The 10802-nt window shown below is 49.5% G+C and overlaps 1 protein-coding gene across 1 annotated transcript; it reads right to left on the reverse strand.

The window, feature by feature from the left end:
- Positions 1-803: 803 nt before the first annotated feature.
- On the reverse strand, positions 804-9165 carry LOC140383548 (5'-nucleotidase-like). The gene is made up of 3 exons (XM_072465993.1): positions 9012-9165; positions 8751-8951; positions 804-1017 (listed from the first exon to the last, which is right to left on the reverse strand). Exons 1-3 carry the CDS (start codon positions 9148-9150, stop codon positions 860-862), a joined length of 498 nt encoding a protein of 165 aa, XP_072322094.1. The 5' UTR covers positions 9151-9165; the 3' UTR covers positions 804-859.
- Positions 9166-10802: the final 1637 nt, after the last annotated feature.

A 10802-nucleotide genomic window follows, 5' to 3' on the forward strand; every position in this document is an offset into this window, starting at 1 on the left:
ATGAGACACACAAGAGGACATAAGACCATCTTTACACACAATGACACACACAAGAGGACATAAGACCATCTTTACACACAATGACACACACAAGACGACATAAGAGCATCTTTACACACAATGACACACACAAGACGACATAAGAGCATCTTTACACACAATGAGACACACACAAGAGGACATAAGACCATCTTTACACACAATGAGACACACACAAGACGACATAAGACCATCTTTACACACAATGAGACACACAAGAGGACATAAGAGCATCTTTACACACAATGAGACACACAAGAGGACATAAGACCATCTTTACACACAATGAGACACACACAAGAGGACATAAGACCATCTTTACACACAATGAGACACACACAAGACGACATAAGAGCATCTTTACACACAATGAGACACACACAAGAGACATAAGACCATCTTTACACACAATGAGACACACACAAGACGACATAAGACCATCTTTACACACAATGAGACACACACAAGACGACATAAGAGCATCTTTACACACAATGAGACACACAAGAGGACATAAGACCATCTTTACACACAATGACACACACACAAGACGACATAAGAGCATCTTTACACACAATGAGACACACAAGAGGACATAAGACCATCTTTACACACAATGAGACACACACAAGACGACATAAGACCATCTTTACACACAATGAGACACACACAAACACAACTAAACAAAGATGGAAGAATAAGTCTGGACGAGGAGAAGATTCTGGAGCTGGACTTATTTATTTAAAGTGATAAACACATTTAAAATGGAGGATTTAATCATTATAAATGAGGTGATGGTCCACACTGGCCCACATTAGCCTCACAGCAGACTCCGGGCCAGCAGGGGGAGCAGCAGCACGGCCCACATTGAGCACAGAGATCGGGCCGAGTTCAGGATCCGGATTCTTCCTTCAAGGAACGAATGAACCACCCGACGTTTAGAGATGAACGATGAGACAACCGAGAGGTCCATGTCTCCTGAGGACACACCAGGCTTAGACCAGGACTAAAGCAGGTCTAAAGCAGGACTAAAGCAGGACTAAAGCAGGACTAAAGCAGGACTAAAGCAGGTCTAAAGCGGGACTAAAGCAGGACTAAAGCGGGACTAAAGCGGGACTAAAGCGGGACTAAAGCTGGACTAAGGCAGGACTAAAGCAGGACTAAAGCGGGACTAAGGCAGGACTAAAGCAGGACTAAAGCAGGACTAAAGCGGGACTAAAGCGGGACTAAAGCGGGACTAAAGCAGGACTAAAGCAGGTCTAAAGCAGGACTAAAGCAGGACTAAAGCGGGACTAAAGCGGGACTAAAGCAGGACTAAAGCGGGACTAAAGCGGGACTAAAGCGGGACTAAAGCGGGACTAAAGCTGGACTAAGGCAGGACTAAAGCAGGACTAAAGCGGGACTAAGGCAGGACTAAAGCAGGACTAAAGCGGGACTAAGGCAGGACTAAAGCGGGACTAAAGCAGGACTAAAGCAGGACTAAAGCGGGACTAAAGCGGGACTAAAGCGGGACTAAAGCTGGACTAAGGCAGGACTAAAGCAGGACTAAAGCGGGACTAAGGCAGGACTAAAGCAGGACTAAAGCAGGACTAAAGCGGGACTAAAGCGGGACTAAAGCGGGACTAAAGCAGGACTAAAGCAGGACTAAAGCAGGTCTAAAGCAGGACTAAAGCAGGACTAAAGCGGGACTAAAGCGGGACTAAAGCAGGACTAAAGCGGGACTAAAGCGGGACTAAAGCGGGACTAAAGCGGGACTAAAGCTGGACTAAGGCAGGACTAAAGCAGGACTAAAGCGGGACTAAGGCAGGACTAAAGCAGGACTAAAGCGGGACTAAAGCGGGACTAAGGCAGGACTAAAGCGGGACTAAAGCAGGACTAAAGCAGGACTAAAGCGGGACTAAAGCGGGACTAAAGCGGGACTAAAGCGGGACTAAAGCGGGACTAAAGCTGGACTAAGGCAGGACTAAAGCAGGACTAAAGCGGGACTAAGGCAGGACTAAAGCAGGACTAAAGCGGGACTAAAGCGGGACTAAAGCGGGACTAAAGCGGGTCTAAAGCGGGTCTAAAGCGGGACTAAAGCAGGACTAAAGCGGGACTAAAGCGGGACTAAAGCGGGACTAAAGCGGGACTAAAGCGGGACTAAAGCTGGACTAAGGCAGGACTAAGGCAGGACTAAAGCAGGACTAAAGCAGGACTAAAGCGGGTCTAAAGCGGGACTAAAGCAGGACTAAGGCGGGTCTAAAGCGGGACTAAAGCGGGACTAAAGCGGGACTAAAGCGGGACTAAAGCGGGACTAAAGCGGGACTAAAGCAGGTCTAAAGCAGGACTAAAGCAGGACTAAAGCAGGTCTAAAGCAGGTCTAAAGCAGGTCTAAAGCAGGTCTAAAGCAGGACTAAAGCAGGTCTAAAGCGGGACTAAAGCGGGACTAAAGCGGGACTAAAGCGGGACTAAAGCGGGACTAAAGCGGGTCTAAAGCGGGACTAAAGCGGGACTAAAGCAGGACTAAAGCAGGTCTAAAGCAGGACTAAAGCAGGACTAAAGCAGGTCTAAAACAGGACTAAAGCAGGACTAAAGCAGGACTAAAGCTGGACTAAGGCAGGACTAAAGCGGGACTAAAGCGGGTCTAAAGCGGGACTAAAGCAGGACTAAAGCAGGACTAAAGCAGGACTAAAGCAGGACTAAAGCTGGACTAAGGCAGGTCTAAAGCAGGACTAAAGCGGGTCTAAAGCGGGACTAAAGCGGGACTAAAGCAGGTCTAAAGCAGGTCTAAAGCAGGTCTAAAGCAGGACTAAAGCAGGTCTAAAGCAGGACTAAAGCGGGTCTAAAGCAGGACTAAAGCGGGACTAAAGCGGGACTAAAGCTGGACTAAGGCAGGACTAAAGCAGGACTAAAGCGGGACTAAGGCAGGACTAAAGCAGGACTAAAGCAGGTCTAAAGCAGGACTAAAGCAGGACTAAGGCGGGTCTAAAGCGGGACTAAAGCGGGACTAAAGCGGGACTAAAGCAGGACTAAAGCGGGACTAAAGCGGGACTAAAGCGGGACTAAAGCGGGACTAAAGCGGGACTAAAGCAGGACTAAAGCAGGTCTAAAGCAGGACTAAAGCAGGACTAAAGCAGGTCTAAAACAGGACTAAAGCAGGACTAAAGCAGGACTAAAGCTGGACTAAGGCAGGACTAAAGCGGGACTAAAGCGGGTCTAAAGCGGGACTAAAGCAGGACTAAAGCAGGACTAAAGCGGGTCTAAAGCGGGACTAAAGCAGGACTAAAGCAGGACTAAAGCAGGACTAAAGCAGGACTAAGGCAGGACTAAAGCAGGACTAAAGCAGGTCTAAAGCGGGACTAAAGCGGGTCTAAAGCGGGACTAAAGCGGGACTAAAGCGGGACTAAAGCGGGACTAAAGCGGGACTAAAGCGGGACTAAAGCGGGTCTAAAGCAGGACTAAAGCAGGACTAAGGCAGGACTAAAGCAGGACTAAAGCAGGACTAAAGCAGGTCTAAAGCAGGACTAAGGCAGGACTAAAGCAGGACTAAAGCAGGACTAAAGCAGGACTAAAGCAGGACTAAAGCTGGACTAAAGCAGGTCTAAAGCAGGTCTAAAGCAGGACTAAAGCGGGTCTAAAGCGGGACTAAAGCGGGTCTAAAGCAGGACTAAAGCAGGACTAAAGCAGGACTAAAGCAGGTCTAAAGCAGGTCTAAAGCAGGACTAAAGCAGGTCTAAAGCAGGACTAAAGCAGGTCTAAAGCAGGACTAAAGCGGGACTAAAGCGGGACTAAAGCGGGACTAAAGCGGGACTAAAGCGGGTCTAAAGCGGGACTAAAGCGGGACTAAAGCGGGTCTAAAGCGGGACTAAAGCGGGACTAAAGCGGGTCTAAAGCGGGACTAAAGCGGGACTAAAGCGGGACTAAAGCGGGTCTAAAGCGGGACTAAAGCGGGACTAAAGCGGGACTAAGGCAGGACTAAAGCAGGACTAAAGCGGGACTAAGGCAGGACTAAAGCAGGACTAAAGCAGGACTAAAGCGGGACTAAAGCGGGACTAAAGCGGGACTAAAGCGGGACTAAAGCGGGACTAAAGCGGGACTAAAGCTGGACTAAGGCAGGACTAAAGCAGGACTAAAGCGGGACTAAGGCAGGACTAAAGCAGGACTAAAGCAGGACTAAAGCGGGACTAAGGCAGGACTAAAGCAGGACTAAAGCAGGACTAAAGCAGGACTAAAGCGGGTCTAAAGCGGGACTAAAGCAGGACTAAAGCGGGACTAAAGCGGGACTAAAGCGGGACTAAAGCGGGACTAAAGCGGGACTAAAGCAGGACTAAAGCAGGACTAAAGCAGGTCTAAACCAGGACTAAAGCAGGTCTAAAGCAGGACTAAAGCAGGTCTAAAGCGGGACTAAAGCGGGACTAAAGCGGGACTAAAGCAGGACTAAAGCGGGACTAAAGCGGGACTAAAGCAGGTCTAAAGCAGGACTAAAGCAGGACTAAGGCGGGTCTAAAGCGGGACTAAAGCGGGACTAAAGCGGGACTAAAGCGGGACTAAAGCGGGACTAAAGCAGGTCTAAAGCAGGACTAAAGCAGGACTAAAGCAGGTCTAAAGCAGGTCTAAAGCAGGTCTAAAGCAGGTCTAAAGCAGGACTAAAGCGGGTCTAAAGCGGGACTAAAGCGGGACTAAAGCGGGACTAAAGCGGGACTAAAGCGGGACTAAAGCGGGTCTAAAGCGGGACTAAAGCGGGACTAAAGCAGGACTAAAGCAGGTCTAAAGCAGGACTAAAGCAGGACTAAAGCAGGTCTAAAACAGGACTAAAGCAGGACTAAAGCAGGACTAAAGCTGGACTAAGGCAGGACTAAAGCGGGACTAAAGCGGGTCTAAAGCGGGACTAAAGCAGGACTAAAGCAGGACTAAAGCGGGTCTAAAGCGGGACTAAAGCAGGACTAAAGCAGGACTAAAGCAGGACTAAAGCGGGACTAAAGCTGGACTAAGGCAGGACTAAAGCGGGACTAAAGCGGGTCTAAAGCGGGACTAAAGCGGGTCTAAAGCGGGACTAAAGCAGGTCTAAAGCAGGACTAAAGCAGGTCTAAAGCAGGACTAAAGCGGGTCTAAAGCAGGACTAAAGCAGGTCTAAAGCAGGACTAAAGCAGGACTAAAGCAGGACTAAAGCGGGTCTAAAGCGGGACTAAAGCGGGACTAAAGCAGGTCTAAAGCAGGACTAAAGCAGGTCTAAAGCAGGACTAAAGCAGGTCTAAAGCAGGACTAAAGCAGGACTAAAGTGGGACTAAAGCGGGACTAAAGCGGGTCTAAAGCAGGACTAAAGCAGGTCTAAAGCAGGACTAAAGCGGGACTAAAGCGGGACTAAAGCTGGACTAAGGCAGGACTAAAGCAGGACTAAAGCGGGACTAAGGCAGGACTAAAGCAGGACTAAAGCAGGACTAAAGCAGGTCTAAAGCGGGACTAAAGCAGGACTAAAGCAGGTCTAAAGCAGGACTAAAGCAGGACTAAGGCGGGTCTAAAGCGGGACTAAAGCGGGACTAAGGCAGGACTAAAACAGGTCTAAAGCAGGTCTAAAGCAGGTCTAAAGCAGGTCTAAAGCAGGACTAAAGCAGGTCTAAAGCAGGACTAAAGCGGGTCTAAAGCGGGACTAAAGCGGGACTAAAGCGGGTCTAAAGCAGGACTAAAGCGGGACTAAGGCAGGACTAAAACAGGTCTAAAGCAGGTCTAAAGCAGGTCTAAAGCAGGTCTAAAGCAGGACTAAAGCAGGTCTAAAGCAGGACTAAAGCGGGTCTAAAGCGGGACTAAAGCGGGACTAAAGCGGGTCTAAAGCGGGACTAAAGCAGGTCTAAAGCAGGACTAAAGCAGGTCTAAAGCAGGACTAAAGCGGGACTAAAGCGGGACTAAAGCTGGACTAAGGCAGGACTAAAGCGGGTCTAAAGCGGGACTAAAGCAGGACTAAAGCAGGTCTAAAGCAGGACTAAAGCAGGACTAAAGCGGGACTAAAGCGGGACTAAAGCGGGACTAAAGCGGGACTAAAGCAGGACTAAAGCAGGACTAAAGCAGGACTAAAGCGGGTCTAAAGCGGGACTAAAGCAGGACTAAAGCAGGTCTAAAGCAGGACTAAAGCAGGACTAAGGCGGGTCTAAAGCGGGACTAAAGCGGGACTAAAGCGGGACTAAAGCGGGACTAAAGCGGGACTAAAGCGGGACTAAAGCAGGTCTAAAGCAGGACTAAAGCAGGACTAAAGCAGGTCTAAAGCAGGTCTAAAGCAGGTCTAAAGCAGGTCTAAAGCAGGACTAAAGCAGGTCTAAAGCGGGACTAAAGCGGGACTAAAGCGGGACTAAAGCGGGACTAAAGCGGGTCTAAAGCGGGACTAAAGCGGGACTAAAGCAGGACTAAAGCAGGTCTAAAGCAGGACTAAAGCAGGACTAAAGCAGGTCTAAAACAGGACTAAAGCAGGACTAAAGCAGGACTAAAGCTGGACTAAGGCAGGACTAAAGCGGGACTAAAGCGGGTCTAAAGCGGGACTAAAGCAGGACTAAAGCAGGACTAAAGCGGGTCTAAAGCGGGACTAAAGCAGGACTAAAGCAGGACTAAAGCAGGACTAAAGCAGGACTAAAGCTGGACTAAGGCAGGACTAAAGCGGGACTAAAGCGGGTCTAAAGCGGGACTAAAGCGGGTCTAAAGCGGGACTAAAGCAGGTCTAAAGCAGGACTAAAGCAGGTCTAAAGCGGGACTAAAGCGGGACTAAAGCGGGACTAAAGCAGGTCTAAAGCAGGACTAAAGCGGGTCTAAAGCGGGACTAAAGCGGGACTAAAGCAGGTCTAAAGCAGGACTAAAGCAGGTCTAAAGCAGGACTAAAGCAGGTCTAAAGCAGGACTAAAGCGGGTCTAAAGCGGGACTAAAGCGGGACTAAAGCGGGTCTAAAGCAGGACTAAAGCAGGTCTAAAGCGGGACTAAAGCGGGACTAAAGCGGGACTAAAGCTGGACTAAGGCAGGACTAAAGCAGGACTAAAGCGGGACTAAGGCAGGACTAAAGCAGGACTAAAGCAGGACTAAAGCAGGTCTAAAGCGGGACTAAAGCAGGACTAAAGCAGGTCTAAAGCGGGACTAAAGCGGGACTAAAGCGGGACTAAAGCAGGTCTAAAGCAGGACTAAAGCGGGTCTAAAGCGGGACTAAAGCGGGACTAAAGCAGGTCTAAAGCAGGTCTAAAGCAGGTCTAAAGCAGGACTAAAGCAGGTCTAAAGCAGGACTAAAGCGGGTCTAAAGCGGGACTAAAGCGGGACTAAAGCGGGTCTAAAGCGGGACTAAAGCAGGTCTAAAGCAGGACTAAAGCAGGTCTAAAGCAGGACTAAAGCGGGACTAAAGCGGGACTAAAGCTGGACTAAGGCAGGACTAAAGCAGGACTAAAGCGGGACTAAGGCAGGACTAAAGCAGGACTAAAGCAGGTCTAAAGCAGGACTAAAGCAGGACTAAGGCGGGTCTAAAGCGGGACTAAAGCAGGTCTAAAGCAGGACTAAAGCGGGACTAAAGCGGGACTAAAGCGGGACTAAAGCGGGACTAAAGCGGGTCTAAAGCGGGACTAAAGCGGGACTAAAGAAGGACTAAAGCAGGTCTAAAGCAGGACTAAAGCAGGACTAAAGCAGGTCTAAAACAGGACTAAAGCAGGACTAAAGCAGGACTAAGGCAGGACTAAGGCAGGACTAAAGCAGGACTAAAGCAGGACTAAAGCAGGTCTAAAACAGGACTAAAGCAGGACTAAAGCGGGTCTAAAGCAGGACTAAAGCAGGTCTAAAACAGGACTAAAGCAGGACTAAAGCGGGTCTAAAGCGGGACTAAAGCAGGACTAAAGCAGGACTAAAGCGGGTCTAAAGCGGGACTAAAGCAGGACTAAAGCAGGACTAAAGCAGGACTAAAGCAGGACTAAGGCAGGACTAAAGCAGGACTAAAGCAGGTCTAAAGCGGGACTAAAGCGGGTCTAAAGCGGGACTAAAGCGGGACTAAAGCGGGACTAAAGCGGGACTAAAGCGGGACTAAAGCGGGACTAAAGCGGGTCTAAAGCAGGACTAAAGCAGGACTAAGGCAGGACTAAAGCAGGACTAAAGCAGGACTAAAGCAGGTCTAAAGCAGGACTAAGGCAGGACTAAAGCAGGACTAAAGCAGGACTAAAGCAGGACTAAAGCAGGACTAAAGCTGGACTAAAGCAGGTCTAAAGCAGGACTAAAGCAGGTCTAAAGCGGGACTAAAGCGGGTCTAAAGCAGGACTAAAGCAGGACTAAAGCAGGACTAAAGCAGGTCTAAAGCAGGTCTAAAGCGGGACTAAAGCGGGACTAAAGCGGGACTAAAGCGGGACTAAAGCGGGACTAAAGCGGGTCTAAAGCGGGACTAAAGCGGGACTAAAGCGGGTCTAAAGCGGGACTAAAGCGGGACTAAAGCGGGTCTAAAGCGGGACTAAAGCGGGACTAAAGCGGGACTAAAGCGGGTCTAAAGCGGGACTAAAGCGGGACTAAAGCGGGACTAAAGCGGGTCTAAAGCAGGACTAAAGCGGGTCTAAAGCGGGACTAAAGCGGGACTAAAGCGGGTCTAAAGCGGGACTAAAGCGGGACTAAAGCAGGACTAAAGCGGGACTAAAGCGGGTCTAAAGCGGGACTAAAGCGGGACTAAAGCGGGTCTAAAGCGGGTCTAAAGCGGGTCTAAAGCGGGACTAAAGCAGGACTAAAGCAGGACTGACCGCTGTTGTGCTTGAGCATCTCCTCAGGGATTATGGAGAAGCCGTCTCCTCCCATCACCAGGTACGACGGGACCAGGACCCTGTAGATTGACTCGTCCTGGACCGGGTCAAAGGTCGGGACTCTGCAGTGAGTGCAAAGGATCCTCAGGGTCTTGACCCGACTGTAAGCTGGTCTGGAGAGGTCAAAGACCACCTGAAAACCTGAGGACGAGACGAAACAGGTCTGAACCAGGTCAAAAGCAGGTCTGAACCAGGACTAACCTGAGACCTGCAGGAACTCCCCGGTGCTCTGGCCGTAACGATGGACCGAGTGTTCAAAGACCTTCCTCAGAGTGGAGCCTTTGAAGGTCACGAGGTCAAAGGTTCCTCCAAATGGAAGAACTGCCAGAAGATCCTCCATCGAGATGGAACCTACAACACAGTGTCTGTGTTCACTCTGTGTGAACTCTCAGTGTCAGAGGTCAGAGGTCAGGTTTGTGGGTCATCTCTGTCACATTATTTTGTCCAGTCAAACCATTTTTGTCACTTTAAGACATTTATATATAAAAGAAATCATTTTGGCCCAAGAATCGAGCCTTGAGGTTCTCCCCATGTGAATGACCTCTACTCCCCATGTGAATGACCTCTACTCCCCATGTGAATGACCTCTACTCCCCATGTGAAGGACCTCTACTCCCCATGTGAATGACCTCTACTCCCCATGTGAATGACCTCTACTCCCCATGTGAATGACCTCTACTCCCCATGTGAATGACCTCTACTCCCCATGTGAAGGACCTCTACTCCCATGTGAATGACCTCTACTCCCATGTGAAGGACCTCTACTCCCCATGTGAATTACCTCTACTCCCCATGTGAAGGACCTCTACTCCCATGTGAATGACCTCTACTCCCCATGTGAATGACCTCTACTCCCCATGTGAATGACCTCTACTCCCCATGTGAATGACCTCTACTCCCCATGTGAATGACCTCTACTCCCCATGTGAATGACCTCTACTCCCCATGTGAATGACCTCTACTCCCCATGTGAAGGACCTCTACTCCCCATGTGAAGGACCTCTACTCCCCATGTGAATGACCTCTACTCCCCATGTGAATGACCTCTACTCCCCATGTGAATGACCTCTACTCCCCATGTGAATGACCTCTACTCCCCATGTGAAGGACCTCTACTCCCCATGTGAAGGACCTCTACTCCCCATGTGAATGACCTCTACTCCCCATGTGAAGGACCTCTACTCCCCATGTGAAGGACCTCTACTCCCCATGTGAATGACCTCTACTCCCCATGTGAATGACCTCTACTCCCCATGTGAATGACCTCTACTCCCCATGTGAATGACCTCTACTCCCCATGTGAATGACCTCTACTCCCCATGTGAAGGACCTCTACTCCCCATGTGAATGACCTCTACTCCCCATGTGAATGACCTCTACTCCCCATGTGAAGGACCTCTACTCCCCATGTGAAGGACCTCTACTCCCCATGTGAAGGACCTCTACTCCCATGTGAATTGACCTCTACTCCCCATGTGAATGACCTCTACTCCCCATGTGAATGACCTCTACTCCCCATGTGAATGACCTCTACTCCCCATGTGAATGACCTCTACTCCCCATGTGAATGACCTCTACTCCCCATGTGAATGACCTCTACTCCCCATGTGAAGGACCTCTACTCCCCATGTGAAGGACCTCTACTCCCCATGTGAATGACCTCTACTCCCCATGTGAATGACCTCTACTCCCCATGTGAATGACCTCTACTCCCCATGTGAAGGACCTCTACTCCCCATGTGAATGACCTCTACTCCCCATGTGAATGACCTCTACTCCCATGTGAATGACCTCTACTCCCCATGTAGACCTCTACCCCATGTGAATTACCTCTACTCCCCATGTGAAGGACCTCTACTCCCATGTGAATGACCTCTACTCCCCATGTGAATGACCTCTACTCCCATGTGAATGACCTCTACTCCCCATGTGAAGGACCTCTACTCCCCATGTGAATGACCTCTACTCCCCATGTGAATGACCTCTACTCCC

This window comes from Eucyclogobius newberryi, unplaced genomic scaffold (assembly GCF_026437365.1).
Source record: "Eucyclogobius newberryi isolate DKJ021-1_F unplaced genomic scaffold, fEucNew1.0.hap1 SCAF_537, whole genome shotgun sequence".
Lineage (NCBI taxonomy): Eukaryota > Metazoa > Chordata > Actinopteri > Gobiiformes > Gobiidae > Eucyclogobius > Eucyclogobius newberryi.